We start from the raw sequence: 20,021 nt of genomic DNA on the forward strand, positions 1-20,021 counted from the left end.
GTACTTCTCAGACATGGTTTTTCAGCTTTTTGTTCAAAATCTTGTTTATTTCTTTATTTTTAACATGTTTTATTTATAAAACTTACCCACATTCAAGGGTTTAAAAAAATAATGCATGAAGCCAGAATAATTTTTTTTTGTCTACAAGCAGATACCCTGTTCTTTCTTTTGATGTTTTGTATGTTCAGATATTCATATAACAAAATATATACAAATTATATACTACTTTTTGGTAAGGGTTATCAAAAGAAAAGAGCTTATGTTAATGGAGGTAGGTGGGACAATAGCCATTACAAATAAAGATAAGGTCACGATGTTGGCTCAAACATTTGCTAAAGCTCATAGCATTGAAAACTTAGATGATACATTCTTAACAAGACGATAGCAAATTATGAGTATATATGGAAATACTTGCAAGAAAAAGCAAGATTTTAATAGTATTTTGGATGATAAGTTTAATTATTTTTTAATTAAAATCAGCTATTAATAATTCAAAGAATACAACACCAGGTAAAGATATGTTATAAAATTTTAAAGAAACTGCCAGCTAAAGCATTAGAAGCATTATTGGAATTGTATAATTATAAATGGAATGAGGGTATCCTTCCTAAGCAATGGAAGACTGCAATTGCTTCCTCTAGCTAAGCCTGGGAAAGATATAACAAAACCTAGTAGTTATAGACCCATCGCTCTTACCTCTACGCTATGTAAAGTCATGGAAAAAATTATTGTGAGGCAATTGAATTACATTTTGGAGAAAAGGGAAATGTTATCAACTTTTCAAAGTGGATTTAGGAAAAGTAGATCTACGGTAGATGCTTTGATACTATTTGAAAATGAAGTTAAAAAAGCCTATATAATGAAAGAATACATGTTTGCAGTATTCTTTGATATAGAAAAGGCTTATAACACTTTGTGGAGGGAAGGTTTGCTAAACTGAATAAATTAGGTATAGGTGGAAAATTTTATAATTGGGTTTTAGACTTTCTATTTGAACGTACCTTTCAGGTTAAAATTAGAAATATCAGATCCTTATAACATTCTAAATGGAACTCCACAGGGTAGTGCAATTAGCCCAATATTGTTTCATTTAATGATTAATGATGTTTTTGATAAAATAAAAAAAACAGGAATAGGGTTAGCACTTTATGCAGATGATGGAGCATTATGGAAGAGAGGACGCAATATTAAAAATGTAGTTAAAGGCATACAGGAATCAATTAAAAAAGTGGAGGAGTGGTCCTGGATTGGGGTTTAAAATGTTCAGTTTCAAAAACAAAATATACATTATTTACTAAGAACAAGAAGATTGAACATTTAGATTTGAAGTTGTATGATCAAACTTGGGAAAGAGTACCTGTTTTTAAATACCTTGGTTTATGGTTTGATGAAAAATTAACATGGAAACTGCATATAAGTAAAATTGAATCAAAATGTAGAATGATCATAAATTGCATGCGTACAGTTGCTAGTCACAATTGGGGAGCTAGTCGTAGTGCATTGTTGTGTATGTATCAAGCATTGATTCGTTCCTGCTTTGACTATGGATGCATTGTATATGGGTCAGCAACCAAATCTTTACTTAAAAAATTAGATATCATACAATCCAGAGCATTAAGAATATGTTGTGGAGCAATTAAAACATCACCTGTAGATACAATTGGGGTAGAAATGGGCGAGATGCCTCTTAGAAGGATAAAATTGACAATGACGTGTTGGGTGAATCTTCAACAATCAGTAAGTACTCACCTCACTCGTAAAGTACTGGAGGAGTGCTGGGAATATTTGTATGATGGAGGATGTAGTTTTGGATGGAAGAGTAGAGTATGGGCCAAGGAGTATGGCATGGATAATAAGATCTTCTGTCCTAATGTACCACTCACTGATGCCCCACTATGGAGAGTCCCTGAACCACATGAAGATTTGAGCTTACTAGACAAGCCCAAAGGTGAATACATTGGAAAGGAGGTTAATGCTATTCTAAATAATAAATTGTATTCAACATTACAAATATTTACGGATGGATCTAAGGAACCTGTTAGTCAAAAGGTTGGAATAGTTGTATATATTCCCAAAATTTAAAGTACGAATTAGTTTTAAATTGCCAGATGATTTGTCAGTAACTCTTCAGTCACTGCAGAGTTAGCAGCTATAATAATAGGACTACAGTGGGTTGAACGAATCAGACCAAATAAAGTGGTAATATGTTCGGATTTGTCTTCAGCTTTAATTAGTATAGCACATGCGAGATCAGACAGAGAAGATTTATTAATGGAAGTGTATCTATCTTTATACAGATTGAAAGAGGCTGGAATAATGGTATATTTTTGTTGGGTGCCAGCACATGTTGGGGTATCTGGTAATGAAGTTGCTGATAAACTAGCAAAAAAAGCACTAGACAAGATGGAGGTGGATGTTAAAGTAGCAATGGGGAAAAAGGAGGCAAAGTCGATTTTAGAGAAAAAGTTAATGAATAAATGGCTAATTAGATGGGATAATAGCAGCACAGGGAGATGGTGTTATAATATTACGCAGACAGTAGGGAAGATAAATTGTCAGGGAAGAAATAGGAAAGAAGAGGTATGGCTGTCTAGATTAAGACTGGGACATACAGGGTTGAAATCAACACTGGCACTTATGGGTTTACATGAAAATGGCCATAGATTGGAGAGAATAGGAAACATCCACCAATGTTTTTTTTTACACTCAAATTTCAGTCTCATCACCTATGAAAGTTTACTTGACCTCCAGTACAGTAGGTGGCGATAATGCTCCTAAGGAGTTATTCGCCATAAAACAAGAAGAAAAAGAAGAAGGATTCATAGGTTTCTCTGGTTTGTGTATTTACTGATTAATTAATAAATGGAAAAAAGGAGATTCAATATCAATTTGGACGACTCCGCGTTAACAAAGGAAAGAATTCCGGTGGGTTTTGTTTCTTTATTAAGATTGTGTTGCTATGGTGTGTTGTAGTGGCTAGTAACTGTGAGAATGGAGGCTCGAACCCCAAAAAGCTTCATACATAAACTATCACCATGATTTGAATCTGTGGGATTGAACCTGTAATGCATGTACTGTAAATCACCAAACAGCGTCAATCAGCTCTAGTAAAAATCTTAAAGTCTATTTTGTAAAGTGAGGTTTGTCACCCTTACAGACTAAATCAGTAACATCACAAGCGCGATATGCCAACTTCATTTGCAACTTTAACACATTTTTTTTCCCGGTTTTCCGGTAACAAGGTGTTGATGACTCAAAATGTATTGATGCGTCACGTTGCCCACCACAACAGGAACAGCCCAAGACATGAACTACTCTAGAACTATATGTGCAAAACTTTAAAAAAAAAACCTATTCACAACATGCTAGATTAATATTTTATCCATGTCGTGCTGCTCGTTCTCTAGGTTTAAACGTTAAGTTAATCCAAAACTTACAATTCGTTCGTTTACAAACCCTCACGTTAATTCAAACCCGTTAGTCCAAAACAGTGGGACATTAATAAAAAAAAAAGGAACATTATTTTCACAAAATAAATATTTAACTTATTTTCTTCATTGTTTGTATCATCATAGTTCTACACATTTTGTTTAAACATGATATTTTATAATGGATTTTCTTTCTTTTTTCTTTTTGAATGTGAGTCCTGGACAAGGTTAAAACAATAAAAATCTAATGTTCAGTAAAGACATAGTAAAAAGTGTCAGAGACCGAGACTGTTTTAATGTGACCTTCACGTAACAAAAATAATAAGTTGAAACCTTGACTAACATCATAAGTGGACTTAACAATGGAAAGGTACAAAAGTGCATATGGCCCCTTTAAGATTCCATTAAAACACTCAAATAGCAGTGTTTTTTAAATGGCTCAAGTAACCCAGTTTCTTTTGTTCACACAGGTGACATCTTTGTTTAAGGCCAAAGATGGTCAAGTAGAGACCCCATCTGCTCAGAGTGCGCCTCCAGCTCCTGGCCAACCACTGTCCTATGCAGAGTTTGTTGTTCAGAGCAAAAACAGGGCACTTCAGGGAGCAGCCCATGGACCAGAGAAACAAAGTAGGAACGATGCTGCAGGGCAAAGCAGTGCAAACACAGCTGACAGTGGATCAGTTAGTACGTCAGTGGATCAGTTAGTTTCCACAGACTCTGGAAAACCTGAGACTGAGCAGCAGGGACCAGCAAAAGTACAAACAGAAGATCAAACGAAAGAGGAAGGTCAGAGTTCGGAGAGTTGTATCATTCCTACTCATCTCTTAGGATCTGGAAACAGTATTATTGTCAGTCCTCGACAGGTCTGTATATTGCATGTTCATTTTTCTGCTTTAAAGCTATTCTTTATATTTTTTCCCTGTTTTACACAAAGAAATGAACTGTACTTTTGAGAAATTCTCTGGTGTGAAGTAGCAGAATATAAAAAATGGATTTCATGCATTCATTTAAATGTGTTAATAAAACATCCAAACACAAATCAAAACATACTGACTGCACCTTTTAGTTGATTTCCACTATATAAAATGCAAATATAGAACATGATTATATAATATTATGTATTCATCTGTTTACAGAGAGGTAACCCCATCCTAAAGTTTGTGAGAAATGTTCCTTGGGAGTTTGGAGAAGTTGTGCCAGACTATGTTTTGGGACAGACAACCTGTGCTCTTTTTCTCAGGTTGGTTTTTGGGAATATGTATGGTACAGGAGAGAAGATATATTACACCGGTTTGAAAATATTGCAGTTCTAATATTTGTAATATTTTTTTATCTGATATTACAGTTGTCAGTGTTTCGTTTTGTATGCCCTTTTTAAAAAATCAAGTCAAAACGCCTATTCAAAATAGGAATCCAAATGCACACAATGAAAACCTAGAAGCTTCATCAATCATGAATATGAAACCAGTGCTGTTTTGCACATTTGGGGCCAATTCCAGATCAACTTATTGTTGGCTTTTAATGTACTGAATCATGGAGGAAAGAAAGTAATAAGTTGATATTTGTATGATGTCAAAACCTGTCCTAGATTTGTATATTAAAGGTTATGAAGTAGTATGAAATAATGAAATAGTACTTTATTAATATTTAATGCAATGAAATATTGAGTGTTTAGTGTTAAAATCTAGAAACCTGGGTGTAAGCATGTGTATGTGCACTTAAAACACATTTTGTAAGTGTTATGTGAGAATGGAATACTCTGAGCTGGTCAAGTGTGAAACCGCATCATCCTGTCTTTTCAAAGAAAATAAGTGAGAATTCAAGGTAACAGACGTGTGTTGTGGCTGAAACTCATGATTGGTATGACAATACAGCATAGACAATGTATAAACAATTGAGAAATGTAAATTAACAAAAGCTTTTTATATTTGGAATTGCTTGTTTCTGTGTAAAATGGAATTTCATGTGTATGGCAGGATGAGGCTTTCATGTATTTGAAGGGATAGTTCACCAAAACATTCACTCACCCTCCACTTGTTCCAAACCTGAATGAGTTTCTTTCTTCTGTTGAGCACAAAAGAAGGTATTTTGAAGAATGTTGGTAACTAAGTGGTTAATGGTAGCCATTGACTTCCATTGATTTTTTTTCTATACTATGGCAGTCAATGGCTACCATCAACAGTTTGGTTAGCAACATTCATACAGGTTTGGAACAACTTGTGGGTGAGTAAATCATGTGAATATGAATCATTGCAAATGTTTTTAGTCCCTTAACCAATGGTTTAATTTTACTAAATTGCAAATGGAAAATTGAAAATAATTTTCTATAGTGCTTATATTCACCAATCTTATATCAGTACAGTGTGTGATGTTTTAGTTTCTCTTTATCTTCATGACTGCAGTGTGCGTTACCATCATTTGAACCCAAACTACGTCCATGAGCGTCTGAAACAGCTGGGACAGAGTTTCACCCTCAGAATATTACTCGTCCAGGTTGACGTGGTGAGTCTGTCTGTCTCACTCACTAATTCACTTAAATTTCTTTGTTTTTCCTGTTTCTTTGCCCATTCTCAAATGTGTAGTGTTTTTTAAATCTTTCTGAATTCAATGCCAAATAGATCATGATGGTCAGTAAAATATAGCCTCTTAATGCCAGCTTTTGAATTTTTAAGCTCTTCAGTTAGAGGCTGTTTATGTTCATTTCCCATTTCTCTCTTCCTCATTTATCAGAAAGACCCTCATCATGCACTGAAAGAGCTTGCTCGAATATGCATCATGGCTGACTGTACCCTCATTTTGGCCTGGAGGTAAGGGGATGATTCAAAATAATCAAGCGAAAGGGGAATTCCTTTAGTGGCTTTTGTCAACATATGGTGTTAAAGGGGTCATATGATGCGATTTCAATTTTTCCTTTCTCTTTGAAGTGTTACAAGCTCTTGGTGCATAAAGAAGATTTGTAAAGTTGCAAAGACTAAAGTCTCAAATCCAAAGAGATATTCTTTATAAAAGTTAAGAGTCAACCACGCCTACCTAAAACGGCTCGTTCTAACACGCCCCCACATGTCTACGTCACGATGTGGGAAGATTTGTGATCGGAGAAATGACAAACAACAAGCACTACTCTACACTGCTCAAAACTCGTGTTTGAATCATAACGCCGAGCATAATGTTCATGAGCATAACGCCGCCCAAATGTTCACGCAAAGAAAAAAGGCGTAACTTTTATTCTCGCTGTAGTATTGTTGTTGCCGCCGCCATGTCGTGAAGGCACTGTGTGATTCGTTGTGAAAGCGAAACTACTTTGTTTGGTCTTCCAAAAGAGGACGATATCCGCTTCGTCATGCCTGGAGCTGATCCGTGCTGGTCGCTGAGGTTTCAGAAAGGCGGGTCATAGAGGAGAAACAATGTACAGTATGTGGAAAATAATGTGTTTTTTGAACCTTAAACCGCATAAACACATTTCATTACACCAAATACACAAAATAATGTTCTTTTTAGCAACATCATATGACCCCTTTAAAGTTCAAGCCCTGTTCTTTTTAGTGCTTCAATTCAGTTCCTATAATTAAACATATCCGTTTGTGTGTGTAAGTCCTGAAGAAGCAGGCCGTTACATTGAGACATATAAATCCTACGAGAAAAAACCTGCAGATGTTCTGAAAGAACAAGTGGAGAAAAATTACTTGTCCCAGGTTAGAGCACAAAAACCTAATACATCTAAAATGATTATGTTTGGTTCATTTAATCATACACTGATGACATCATTCCTATAATTGTTTTGTTTTTTTGGTCCTATTTAATACTTCCTTTTTGTTTGACAGGTTACAGATTGTTTAACCACAGTGAAGTCTGTCAATAAGACAGATGCCATGACTCTCCTGTCTACTTTTTCTGTAAGGAATTATTTTCCTTGATATGTTGCACATTTACTGCATTACTTACACTACTGTTCAAATGTTTGAGGTCAGTAAGATTTTTTTTTAAAGAAATTATTAGCTTTATTCAACAGGGACACATTTAATTAATCAAAAGTGACAGTAAAGACTTTGAAAAAATTTATCAATTTCAACAAAGATATTAAGCAGCACAACTGTTTTCAACATTGATAAAAAGAAATGTTACTTGAACACAAAATCAGCATATTAAATTGATTTCTGTCATGTGACACTGAAGACTGGAGTAATGGCTGCTGAAAATTCAGCTTTGCAGTCACAGGAATATGTTACATTTTAAATTAAAATATATTAAAATGGAAAACAGTTATTTTAAATTCACATTTTTGATCAAATAATTATGCAGACTTGTTGAGTTTAAGATACTTTTTTCCAATCAATCAATCAATCAATCTTACCACCTTAAACTTTTGATTTTGTGTATATAAAACCCATTGCCAATAATCTTGAAATATGTAATTGTATAAAATTGTATCAATTGTATGTTCTTTTACGTTGATTCCGTTTTATCTCTTCAGTCTTTGGAGGGAATCATTAAGGCCTCTAAGGAAGAACTGGTTTTGTGTCCTGGACTTGGTCCACAAAAGGTGTGCAGAGACACTTTGATATGTTTTGAGCAGTTGGCTTTATATGTAGCATCTGATATCAGTTTACATGTGTTACTGTACATAGTTTTACATATATTATTATTGCTCATGAACTTTAACAGTAAGTGCATTTTACACTTTAAACTTGTCCAAAGGTATGTGTCTTAATTTCCTGTCCTGTTTGTGGTTCATTTAGGCAAGAAGGCTTTATGATGTACTGCACCAGCCCTTCATAAAGACCAAGAAGAAGGAAAGCTGAGCTGATAAAGCCAAACTGCTTTTCTTGAAATCACCAACTGTCTTAGAACAGAGTGCCTAGAATAAGGTTCTGGAGCCATATAGCACAAGGTCAGCTGGAGGCTTCAGGGTCGTTGGCCTATGATGATCTCGGCCTTTAATTTGGGGCATAAACAGCCATAAATGCAGTGGTTTATTTATTAACTTTTGTAAAGAACGTAACCTGCTTTTGTAATTCTGTAAATTCAGTCTGACTCAGTAGGATGAGGCAAGGTTAACATTTTAGTTAAAATAAAAAAAATTTTCATGTGTGTTTATGAAAATTTCAATAAATTTCAACACTATTTTGCAGTATGTTATGTTGTTCTTTTAGAGTGGGAGGGGAGATTCTATAATAACTCCATGATTCTTATTGCAACCGAAACAAAACCTGTAGGAACCACTTGTCATACATTAAAAAAAATGGTGGAAACTTAAGAACAGACTCAAATGATACGTCAGAATTAGACTTTATGGTCAAACTGACTCAGAGTATGAATGTGTTTGTGGGCCAAAAGTTCATTGCCATCACAATTGCCACAGAAAACGACATCACAGCCTTAATCTCACAACTTGCATTAATGTGGAGGTTATATTGTTCACATAGTTCTTAAAGAGATAGTCAAACCAAATAAAATTACAATTCTGTCATTATTTACTCACCCTCATGTTGTTTCAAACTTGTATGACTTTCTTCTGTCAAGCATAAAGGCGATATTTTGAAAAAGACAGTTTTTTGGTCCATATAATGGAATTCAATGGTCACCAAAACTGTTTGGTTTCCAACATTCCTCAAAATATCTCCTTTTGTGTTCTGCAGAAGAAAGCACGTAATGCAGGTTTGGAATGATATGGGAGAGTAAATGATGACTGAATTTTTTGGGTTTTTAGATGTTCAGATGTATTAGATGTATTTAAAAAAAAAAAAAAAATTTCTGAGAACTCGCTGTTATTAATACATGCAAGTGAGATCTTTCCCCTACAAATTTCCATTGTGTGCTTTTATAATGTGCGAGTATATAGGTGAGAAGAGTCTCTGACCTACATACTCTTGTCACATATAAGAGTAGACCACACTGTAGGTCAAATTCTGCTCATGTTTCATTCCTGCATCAGCACAGTCGTACATCATGCTGCTCACCGTCTGTCTCCTGCTGTCTGTCTTCTCTCTGTTCGGTAAGACATTCACATCTTACATCAATAAGGCCGATTCTTTTGGGAGGGAATGTTTTAATTGAATACTATTAATATATTAAGACCTATTTCTGTATGTTTCCACATATTTTTTTTATCAATGGCTTGCAAGCAGTTTCAGTGATTTATTAAAATAAATTAAAATAAAAACCTCTTGTATCATGACCACAGGAGGATTAGAGAGTGGTATTGTTGGAGGCAAAGAGGTTAAACCCCATTCCAGACCAAACATGGCATCTCTCCAGTATAGAAGACAACATAAGTGTGGAGGGATGCTGATTAGTGATGATTATGTGCTGACATCGGCTCACTGTTTGGAGTGAGTATATACAATTAATATATTAGTATTTGAACATGATGAGGTATTGTAGTCTTTATCTGGATTATTATTTTTTTAAGCAGTGTACTAACATGATGCTCTGCAGTTGTCACCTCTTAAAATAACCTGAACAATAAATGTTTTCACAGCAAGACCACCAACTTCTTAGAAGTTGTTCTGGGAGCTCACAATATTAGCCAGAACGAGGACAGCCAGCAGATTATCCAAGTAGACAAGTACATCAGAAATCCTAAGTATGAAAATGATGGCTTGACCTATGATATCATGTTACTAAAGGTATTATTGGTGCTCAAATGGTCCTTTTTTTGGGTGGATCGTAAATTATTATTATTTTTTATTTTATAGAGGTATTCACTGACTAATATGTTACAGATGAAGACCAAAGCTGTGCGAAATGAGTTTGTGGATGTTATTGAGCTACCTAAGAACAATGAGGATATTCCTGCCCATGTGGAATGCTCCATTGCTGGCTGGGGCATGAAAAAACCCGGAGGAAGAGCATCAGATGTTCTGTGGGAAGTCAGCCTCAAACTACAGTTCAGCTTTGAATGCAAAAACAAGTGGAAACACCATTTCAACTCTGAGAAAATGATCTGTAGTGTCTCGGATGGGAAAAGGGCGTTCTGTCAGGTACTGCAACTATCACTTTTGATTATTAGCAAAAAAATTATGTCATCTTATATTTCACATAAATTCACATTGTGGCAGACTACATTTTAAGTCTTTCCTTTGTTTCTTTAGGGTGATTCTGGCAGTCCTCTTTTTTGTGACTCTGAACTTAAAGGAATGGCTGCATACACATATCCTTATGACTGTACATACAAGAAATACCCTGAAGTCTATATGAAAATATCTGCCTTCCTCCCGTGGATTAAGAAAAACATTAAGTGATTGAAATAGCATCATCTATGCACATAAATGATCTATCATGTGTTTAAGCCTAAAAAGCTCTTTTACTAATTCTTGCCTAGTCCCTGATGCTATTTCCATATGGAATGTCATTCAAATGGTTAAGAATAATTTATTTGACCTTTTCTCTGTATTTTGATTCCAAGGCTGTCTTCAGGGAGAACAAGTGGGCCCACTAAGGTCCTCTATGATATAACCTACTTATTGGACTAGCCTTCTTAATTTGCATATACATTTTAAAAAGCGAATTTACATCTCACAAAATGAAAGTTATTAAATTAAAATGCAAATAATAATGTTTTTTTCAAGCAAAACCTGTACAAAAATAAATGTACCTGTACTTACACATGTAAGTCAAAAATAAAAGCATCTGTAGAACTTTGGTCCACAGGAAGTTACAGAACATTGTTGATTCTTGATGATGAAAGGTAGATTATCATACCATTATATATAAAATGTTATGAAATGACAGAAAAGTTCCAGCTAGGTAACTGCAAAGATGAATTTGTCCATACAAAAGTAAAGCAAAGTACATACTGTATCTTAAGAGACCTGCACTCCCGCGGGACCCAACGCAACAGAGTGCGGCGCGGGACAACTCTTGATGGGCGAGTGCGGGTGCGGGCGGGAAGAGACTCGTGTGTGTGCGGGATGCGGGAGAATAAAATGATTCGCGGTTATCTAAATATAAAGTGTCTAAAACATATAAATTGTTATTTATCTGTTGTACAAAAGCAAAAAGAACAACTAATATTAACATTAAAATGATTGACATGCGCAAAGATACTGTATGTAATGATCTTCAATTTAGGGTTTAGAAATCACTCACTTCTTGTATGTTACAAACACCTCCCCTAAAAAGACTGTTATTTTGTACACACATTTGTGGTTTGAGGTAAGAGGGGGAGGGGTTACTACTAGTGAGGGTAGAGAGTGGGTTTGAGTATTTTGGCAGCACTTAATGCTTAAACGCAGGCTGTTGCACCATGGTTCATTATTCTTTTCTTCTCCTTGTTATCTCTTTGGCTGGTAAGATATCATTCATTCCTTTTTTTCAGAATTTGTATTGTATTTGTATTTTTTTTTAAGTAAAAATGTTGGAAAACTATTAAATATTTAAAGCTAGAATATAATTTAAATAGTCTGGTGTGAGTTACTCATGTTTTTGTCATAGGTGGGATGGAGAGTGGTATTATTGGAGGAAAAGAGGCTAAACCTCATTCCAGGCCATACATGGCATCTATTCAGATCAATAGACATCACACATGTGGAGGGATGCTGATCAGAGAGGATTATGTACTGACAGCGGCCCACTGTTTGAAGTGAGTATGTCCCAGGCTGCATGTGAAGGATTACTTATGATGCTTTTCAAAAAGAATGTTATAGCCTCAATACTTTTAGTTTATCTGTAAATTTGTGTTTTAGTTATTCAATTACTTGAAGACCAAAATACCTTCATTACAGTTTTTGATTTTTTTCCACAGCCGTAGTGTCTTCTCTAGTCGAGATCACTTTGAGGTTGTTCTGGGAGCTCACAACATCACGAAGAAGGAGAAGAGCCAGCAGAGAATCCCAGTGAGGAAATACATCCGACATCCTATGTTTGAACAGAACAAGGAGAAGGACTACAGCTATGATATCATGTTACTAAAGGTACTTTCACCTTCACCTACTGTAACTCTATATTCAGTGTGTTGGGCAAGTTACTTCCAAAATGTAATACATTATATATTACTAGTTACTGTCTTTTGAAAGTAATTAGTTACATTACAATATTACTGTCTCTGAATTGTAATGCGTTTCACTACTTTTGAGTTCCTTTCACCAAAATTATTATAAAATGCCAAAATGTAGTTTATTGCTGCTCATTCTACATCCAGTGGAGGGTAATGTGGTAGGTCTATACAGCATAAAATTATGAAATCATATTTAGATACCGTTATGTAGGTCTACATTAATGTTACATTGTAGTTTAGGTTAAACACAGATAAGCACAAACCGCATTATTACATTCATAAATAACACCGTTAAATAAAGCAAAAATGTTATAATGTACAACTAATAAACACAATACCTAGCCTAGCTATTTTGAACGGTTTCAGAAGAAAACAAGAATGAAAAAATTTGCTAAACAAGCCAAAATTCAAAAAGAGCCAGGCTAATTCAATGCGAAACTGAAAGCAAACGGCGTTCTCGCGCAGCCTACTCTCTCATTCAGCATTAATCCAATTCCATATTTGTGATGTATTTGAATGCTAAGATGTATTTGAATGCTAAACTATTATTTATTATGTAAACCAGGCTTAAAGCGCTTAAAAACATCCTCATCACATGAGCAAATGTGTGTTTGGCCCAAACGGCACGGATTGTAGCCTTCTACGCAGTACGCACTAATTTAAATTAACCAGTGTATCTATATGTTTGGTTGACTGTATTTTATTCTGATAATGAACAGGCTGCAACGTTTGCAATGCTGTATGTGTGTGCGTGAGGCGCCGGCGCGATCGAACAGCAGAAACAAACAACAAAAATACTTCCTCATTTTTGGTCATACAAGGGCACGTTTCAGAAGGTTAAGTGAAAACTATGTTAACCCTGAAATGAGGGAAACTCTGGGTTTTCCGTTTCAGAATGTGAGGTATGTCAAACCCGAGAAAGCAGGGTAAGTCAAACCCGTTTCTGAAAGAGAGGTAACTTGTACTCAGAGTCAGTTTCCATGGTAACTTACTCTGTGAACCTAACCTGGCTATGTTACTATAATGATTCTGTAAATGGTGATCAGCACCAAAATATTGTATGTAATGTGGAAGCTACTGCCTTTTGCCTTGGCGTGACATCTCACTTTTTGCAGACAGTGCAAAGGCAGAGTACCTAAAATAACTTCAAAATAGCGGTAAAAATCATCCTCCTGTCCACCTGTCACTCAACAACGTATGCTGTTCTGTGTCAGCTGCGTCACGCCGGATCTGTTTCCTACGCTGTTGTGATTTGATCTGTTTACGTTCAGTGGATACTCTCCAAAATGGCACCAGGGTGATGCCGAGGAGATGAATTGTTGAATAACTTCGTTTTTTTTTTCTTTCGCGCACAAAAAGTATTCTCGTAGCTTCGTATAATTGCTGATGAACCACTGATGTCACATGGATTATTTTACTGATCTCCTTGCTACGTTTCTGGACTTGGGAACATTTCAGTTGCGTTGCTGTCTATGCAGGGTCAGTCAGCTCTCAGATTCCATCAAAAATATCTTAATTTGTGTTCCGAAGATGAACGGAGGTCTTACAAGTTTGAAACGACACGAGGGTGAGTAATTAATGACAGAAATTTTATTTTTGGGTGAACTAACGCTTTAATGACTTGTACCTTTGACTGTGTTAAACGTGGTATCACGTGGATGGGAATATGCATAGAAATGATATGCAAATGAGGTTATGCATAGTAAAACTAGGCGTTGAAAGCTCCATATATGGTGATTATGGGGAGGAGACGGGGTGGAGATGCACGTACGCACAATCTTCCCCTGACTGGGAATTATAAAGGGATTTTTGCGCAGGTTCTGGCGTACGCATGGTTTTATAAATCTGAAAACTTTTGAGCGTACGCAAAATCTAGCTTTTGTGCCTACGTGCACTTTTAGGATGAAATCTACAGAGAGTTTTATAAATGAGACCCCAGGTGTTTCCAGGTTTTACTCGTGCTATTTCTCCATGTTGAGAGTTTGGTGTCGCACATATTGCACCTGACTATGCAGTCTTATCCTTTTCTCTGATGAACTGAAAATAACAGGAGTGTGTCCATCACACAAATGTAGAATCCGTCTCTGCAGTCATCTCAACCGTCTAATTCCAGCAACAGGAAATAGACAAACTAGTTTACCCGCGGAATTTTTTCTCTGGTGCTGTTTTGCGGTGTTGGTAAATTCACCACTTAATTTTGAGTTAAAATGTTGTTGTAACTTGCGTTACTGAGATTGTAACGAGTAATAATATTACCCAAATTGTATTAGTAATGCGTTATATTACTGCGTTACAGCAAAAAGTAATATAGGCCTACTACTGTAATATTACTTTTGTAATGAGTTACTCCCAACACTGTCTATATTATGCACTTTGTTCTCTTTAAATTACTTTGCTATTTGCAGCTGAAGAACAAAGCCAAGATGAGCAAATTTGTGAAAGTTATGCCTTTTCCTAAGAAGAATGGAAAAACACCTGCTAATGTTCACTGCTCCATTGCGGGTTGGGGGTTGAAAACCCCAAAAGGAAACCAGGCATCAGATGTGATGCGGGAAGTCAATCTCAAACTGCAGTTCAGCACTGAATGTAAAAACAAGTGGCAGCAGTACTTCAACTCTGAGAGAATGATCTGTAGTATTTCAGATGGGAAACATGCTTTTTGTATGGTATTCTATTCTATTCTATTCTATTCTATTCTATTCTATTCTATTCTATTCTATTCTATTCTATTCTATTCTATTCTAAATTTCTCTATCCATCTTATTCATAGGGGGATTCAGGGAGTCCTCTTATCTGCAATACTAAACCACAAGGAATTGCTTCATATACCTTTAATGGTAACTGTACAAATAAATCATATCCTCAAGTTTATGTAAAAACCTCCTACTTCCTCCCCTGGATTAAAAAGAACATTGGTTAAAATTAAACAAATAAATAAATAAATAATCTGGGTTCTTACATTAAAGGTGTTTTTGTTGTTGTTTCACTTTTATACTTTTTTTTTAACCACTTGTTAATCTGCATTTAAGTTTGCTAATACATGTACAGTGGGTATAGAAAAGAATCACCCCACTTTAAAATTATCACATTTTGTTGCTTTGCGGCCTTAAATAAAGACGGACACAGTTTTTGTTTTGTCAGGCTGTATTTACTCAGTGCAACTGATCCAGGGAGGGTCTGTGTTGAACCAAATACCTTCCACTTCTTAATAATACTACCACAATACACTGTGTTTCTAGGCATTGATAAAGCCTTTGAAATTTTTTTGTATCCATCTCCTGACTTGTGCCTGTCCACAACTTTATCTCGGAGATCTTTTGACAGTGCCTTGCCACCCATAGCTGATTGTTTGCTTCAGTTACACTACCAAGGACTGAAATGCTCCAGGAAAGCTCTTTTCATGCTGAGCTAATCAAAATGACTACAGCTGATCACAGTTGAAATTCTTTTCTGTGCCGACTGTAGGCTCCATATATTTGCCATCATAGCTGCAAGGGCCAACCTGATCAATCTTGTTACCTAAAATAGTAATGACAAAAAGAGTCAATTCAACAGTGAAAACATGATTGCAGTTTTACATGCTTCACACTTTCACACTTTTTGCTTTTAAATGGGCAAAACTAAAACAAACTTAATTGCACACATTTTGCTTTAAATAATGGTTACTTTAACTGTGTAGGGTTTATGTGTGATTGTTTGATACTCATCAAATTAGTCTGTTCCTGCAGAAACCTGTTGTTGCTCATGTGATTTCACACCTCTGTGCTCTCTGAGTGACCTTGTGAAAATTCCACCTATGAAGCCCCTTTCTTTGCACGCAAGCATGTGGTCTGAAAGGAGGTATGAAAACTAGAGTAGTGTATTTGAGCCAAAGTTGAGAACATTCTAGTTAGATGTCAATATGTCATATTCTATACTGTCTCTCAGGAAATGCATTTTGACATGTTGGTCTGTCTTATTGAATGTGGATCCATTCATTGACAACAAACTATTACACTTGTAAATATGTAAAGCTGATTCTTTTCATTTAAATTTCAGTATTTAAAATACAAAAGTTCAAATCCTATTTGGGCAATGACCAGGTCTCTGATGCCGCTTTATTTATCTGGCAGATGAATATCAGAGATGATAAGAGTTCATACTGTAGGTGATCACATGAAGTAAAATGCATCTCATGCTTTCTCATCTGATAGTTGACTGAATAACAAATTCCAAAGCATTTTTGTGGTTGGTAATTTAATAACATGTAATGAAATATATCACCATTTGTTAATTACAAAAAACGGACTAAATTTGTTTCAGATTTGATAAAAATTACATGAACTATATTGTCCTTCCTAAGACAGATCAAAAATGTCTAGCTAATGTGACTGTCGCTGGCTGGGTTCTAACTAACAAGGAGAAAGTGCATCAAGGGCTGCAGGAAGTCACTGTATCTGCTGCTCACCTCAGAATATAGAATCATGTGGCAGTGATAATTCAGTTCAGAAATATATGTTTGTGGTCAGAATTATTGCCACCACTGGACTCTGGAGCAGTGGGAACATGTTCTGTGGAGTGACAAATAACTCTTCTCTGTTTGGCAGTCTGATGGGCGAGTCTGGGGTTAGCGGAAGCCAGGAGTTAACTGGAGTTATGCCAACGTTACCTGCCTGACTGCACTGTGCCAGCTGTAAAGTTTGGTGGAGGAGGGATAATGTGAATTAAAACGTGCATCTCAAAATCAATGTTATTATAGAGAAAAACAAATCAAAGTTCAAAAAATTATTTGATTTATCAAGCAAAGGTCATACAAATCCTAAGCCAAAAATAAAATCAGCTGTCCAACTTTGGTCCACAGGAAGCTCCAGAACATTGTTCCTTTTTGATGTTGAAAGGTATAAATTACCAAAGCATATGCACCATTACATACATTAATAATATATTACATATATTAAATAGTAATAGTATAAAATGACAGAAAGTGCCAGGAAATAGCAAAGATTAAGATGTCCATACTAAAGGTATGTGAAGTACAAATGTCACTATAGAGGCCAGAAACAGCTTTCAAAATTTATAATTAGTCACTTCTTGTACGTTGCAAACATTTCCTCTTTAAAAAAAAAAAAAAAGACAGTGTTTTTTTTTTGGTCCCCTGTTCACCTGTTTTTTAAGCCAGTAAGTTTTTGATGTCACACAATGTTTGTTTTTTTGCTTCCCACAGGCAACGTTCAGTCATTGACCACAAATAAAATACTACGTTGATCAGTCAGTGTGTGATCTTAACAGAACACCAAAACTTCAGTCCATCAAAAGTTTTTTAATAAACACGAGATTTGGAATTAAGGTACTTCATTTAATTTCTTCTCTGGTAACAGTACTTATAATTGAGTGCAGTATTTCAATTTTGTTTCTGTGACACCACTTTGTTAGTCAGTATACCGTTGTCGCCTGGGTTTAAGCTGCTTTTGTATTTTGTACACACATTTATGGTTCGAGGTTAGAGGGGGAGGAGATATAACTAGTGAGTGCAGATAGTGCGTCTGAATAATTTAATAGCATGCTCACTTAATGCTTAAACTCAGACTGTACTTCTCAATCATGTTTCCTTACGTTTTTCTTCTCCTTGGTATCCCTTTTGCTGGTAAGAATTTATTCATTTTGTTCTTTCTGAATTTGTATTGTGCATCTTTTTTTTCAAGAGCAAAAATCATTTGAAAGCTAGAATATGGTTTAAATAAAAATGTATGAACTTGTACAATTTTTAAATTTAGCCACAAGCAGAAATCATCGGGTTTCTAGCACCAACGGCTCATGTGGATGATTAGGTGCTGCAATTGAAATGCATCTTTTCAAATATAATGTGTTTTTACAGAAAAGTATATTTTGAATGTTCACTGATTTAGGGTTTGATGAAGAGAGAGAAAAACCACCGTAAACATTTTTTGCTACCATAATGTGATCAGAAGATATGTGGTGTACATGGACTCTTGTTTAACATTTACATTTAGAAGAATTGCATGTCACAGGTCAGTTTCAAATAAGTCGTCATAAATTATTTGCTGCTCAAAAAATAATAAATAAATAAATCTGTAACTTAAAAAGTCGATAATTAATTACCATTAGGCCCTTCTATAGTACTATATACTATATATTTCTATAGTATGTGTGGCCTTCCAACCTTCCTTAGACTCCTAAAAAGCCCAATTCCTACTTAAGTAATCTGGTAATGGTGTGAGTTTGTTTTTTGTCACAGGTGGGATGGAGAGTGGTATTATTGGAGGAAAAGTGGCTGCACTTAATTCCCGACCATACATGGCATCTATTCAGATCAATAAACATCACACATGTGGAGGGATGCTGCTCAGAGAGGATTATGTACTGACAGCGGCCCACTGTTTGAAGTGAGTATATCCCAGGCTGCATTATTATGCTTTTCAAAAAGATTTGAGACTTGCCTTGCCTTGAGCCTTGAGACTTTTATTTCATGTGTAAATCTGTGTTTTAGCTATTCAAATACATTAAGACCAAAATACCTTGATTAAACAGTTTGATCTTTTCCGCAGTCGTAGTGTCTTCTCTAGTCGAGATCACTTTGAGGTTGTTCTGGGAGCTCACAACATCACGAAGGAGAAGAGCCAGCAGAGAATCCCAGTGAGGAAATACATCCGACATCCTATGTTTGAACAGAACAAGGAGAAGGACTACAGCTATGATATCATGTTACTAAAGGTACTTTCACCTTCATCTGTAACTCCATTTTATGCACTTTGTTTGCTCTCTTTAAATTATTATGCTATTTGCAGCTGAGCAAATTTGTGAAAGTTATGCCTCTTTTTAAGAAGAATGGAAAAACACCAGCTAATGTTCACTGCTCCATTGCGGGTTGGTGGTTGAAAACCCCAAAAGGAAACCAGGCATCAGATGTGATGCGGGAAGTCAATCTCAAACTGGAGGAGAACTCAAAATGTGAAAAAATGTGGCAGCTGTACTTCAACTCTGAGAGAATGATCTGTAGTGTTTCAGATGGGAAACATGCTTTTTGTATGGTATATTACATTACATTACATTATATTCTATTATATTATATTAATGTATTTCTCTATCCATCTTATTCATAGGGGGATTCAGGGAGTCCTCTTATCTGCAATACTAAACCACAAGGAATTGCTTCATATACGTTTAATGGTAACTGTACAAATAAATCATATCCTCAAGTTTATGTTAAAATCTTCTACTTCCTCCCCTGGATTAAAAAGAAAATGAAAATGAATTAAAATTATTAATTAATTTTAAATTTGGTTTTTACATTAAACAACAGCAAAAACATGTAGCCTGATTGCAGTTTTGCGTACTTCACACTCACACTCTCACAGTCATTGCTTAATGGTCTTTTAAATGGGCAGAACACAACAACTATATTGCACAGATTTTATTTCAAATAATGGTTATTTTAACTGTGCAGGGGTTGGTGTGTGATTGCTTGATACTTGTCTAATTAGTCTGTTCCTGCCAAAACCTCTTGCTCTCTGAGTGATGTTGTGAAAAGTCCCCCCGTTTGTGTGCAAGCCTGTGGTGAGTGATGTGAAAACTAGAGGAAGTGTATTTGAGCCAAAGTT

At 35.6% G+C, this 20,021-nt stretch overlaps 4 protein-coding genes across 4 annotated transcripts; all 4 read left to right on the forward strand.

Moving 5' to 3' along the window:
* The first annotated feature begins 2,775 nt into the window (after nt 1–2,775).
* ercc1 (excision repair cross-complementation group 1) lies at nt 2,776–8,632 on the forward strand. The gene is made up of 9 exons (XM_016449003.1): nt 2,776–2,925; nt 3,899–4,291; nt 4,565–4,668; nt 5,831–5,930; nt 6,159–6,235; nt 7,021–7,120; nt 7,250–7,321; nt 7,900–7,968; nt 8,165–8,632. Exons 1-9 carry the CDS (start codon nt 2,863–2,865, stop codon nt 8,225–8,227), a joined length of 1,041 nt encoding a protein of 346 aa, XP_016304489.1. The 5' UTR covers nt 2,776–2,862; the 3' UTR covers nt 8,228–8,632.
* Nucleotides 8,633–9,251: 619 nt separating this feature from the next.
* On the forward strand, nt 9,252–10,747 carry LOC107659882 (granzyme B-like). Its single transcript, XM_016448980.1, has 6 exons — nt 9,252–9,267; nt 9,361–9,420; nt 9,610–9,757; nt 9,907–10,054; nt 10,151–10,408; nt 10,520–10,747. Exons 1-6 carry the CDS (start codon nt 9,252–9,254, stop codon nt 10,667–10,669), a joined length of 780 nt encoding a protein of 259 aa, XP_016304466.1. The 3' UTR covers nt 10,670–10,747.
* A 916-nt stretch (nt 10,748–11,663) lies between these two features.
* LOC107659902 (granzyme B-like) lies at nt 11,664–15,369 on the forward strand. Its single transcript, XM_016449005.1, has 5 exons — nt 11,664–11,716; nt 11,862–12,009; nt 12,172–12,340; nt 14,829–15,089; nt 15,194–15,369. The coding sequence occupies exons 1-5, from the start codon at nt 11,674–11,676 to the stop codon at nt 15,341–15,343; spliced, it is 771 nt and encodes a 256-aa protein (XP_016304491.1). The 5' UTR covers nt 11,664–11,673; the 3' UTR covers nt 15,344–15,369.
* An 877-nt stretch (nt 15,370–16,246) lies between these two features.
* Nucleotides 16,247–19,558, forward strand: LOC107659883 (granzyme D-like). The gene is made up of 6 exons (XM_016448981.1): nt 16,247–16,263; nt 16,351–16,367; nt 18,659–18,806; nt 18,969–19,134; nt 19,245–19,371; nt 19,524–19,558. Exons 1-6 carry the CDS (start codon nt 16,247–16,249, stop codon nt 19,556–19,558), a joined length of 510 nt encoding a protein of 169 aa, XP_016304467.1.
* Nucleotides 19,559–20,021: the final 463 nt, after the last annotated feature.

The sequence above is a fragment of the Sinocyclocheilus anshuiensis genome, unplaced genomic scaffold (genome assembly GCF_001515605.1).
Source record: "Sinocyclocheilus anshuiensis isolate Anshui unplaced genomic scaffold, SAMN03320099.WGS_v1.1 scaffold1409, whole genome shotgun sequence".
In the NCBI taxonomy this organism is placed as follows: Eukaryota; Metazoa; Chordata; class Actinopteri; order Cypriniformes; family Cyprinidae; genus Sinocyclocheilus; species Sinocyclocheilus anshuiensis.

Coding starts and splice junctions, on each gene's coding strand:
- ercc1 (XM_016449003.1), top strand. CDS start 2,863: ATGGAAAAAAGGAGATTCAATATCAATTTGGACGACTCCGCGTTAACA. Junction 4,669..5,830: donor ACCTGTGCTCTTTTTCTCAG/GTTGGTTTTTGG, acceptor TCATGACTGCAG/TGTGCGTTACCATCATTTGA. Junction 7,121..7,249: donor AGAAAAATTACTTGTCCCAG/GTTAGAGCACAA, acceptor TTTGTTTGACAG/GTTACAGATTGTTTAACCAC.
- LOC107659882 (XM_016448980.1), top strand. Junction 9,421..9,609: donor GTCTGTCTTCTCTCTGTTCG/GTAAGACATTCA, acceptor TCATGACCACAG/GAGGATTAGAGAGTGGTATT. Junction 9,758..9,906: donor ACATCGGCTCACTGTTTGGA/GTGAGTATATAC, acceptor ATGTTTTCACAG/CAAGACCACCAACTTCTTAG.
- LOC107659902 (XM_016449005.1), top strand. CDS start 11,674: ATGGTTCATTATTCTTTTCTTCTCCTTGTTATCTCTTTGGCTG. Junction 12,341..14,828: donor ATGATATCATGTTACTAAAG/GTACTTTCACCT, acceptor TGCTATTTGCAG/CTGAAGAACAAAGCCAAGAT. Junction 15,090..15,193: donor GGAAACATGCTTTTTGTATG/GTATTCTATTCT, acceptor TCTTATTCATAG/GGGGATTCAGGGAGTCCTCT.
- LOC107659883 (XM_016448981.1), top strand. Junction 18,807..18,968: donor ACAGCGGCCCACTGTTTGAA/GTGAGTATATCC, acceptor TCTTTTCCGCAG/TCGTAGTGTCTTCTCTAGTC. Junction 19,372..19,523: donor ACTGGAGGAGAACTCAAAAT/GTGAAAAAATGT, acceptor TCTTATTCATAG/GGGGATTCAGGGAGTCCTCT.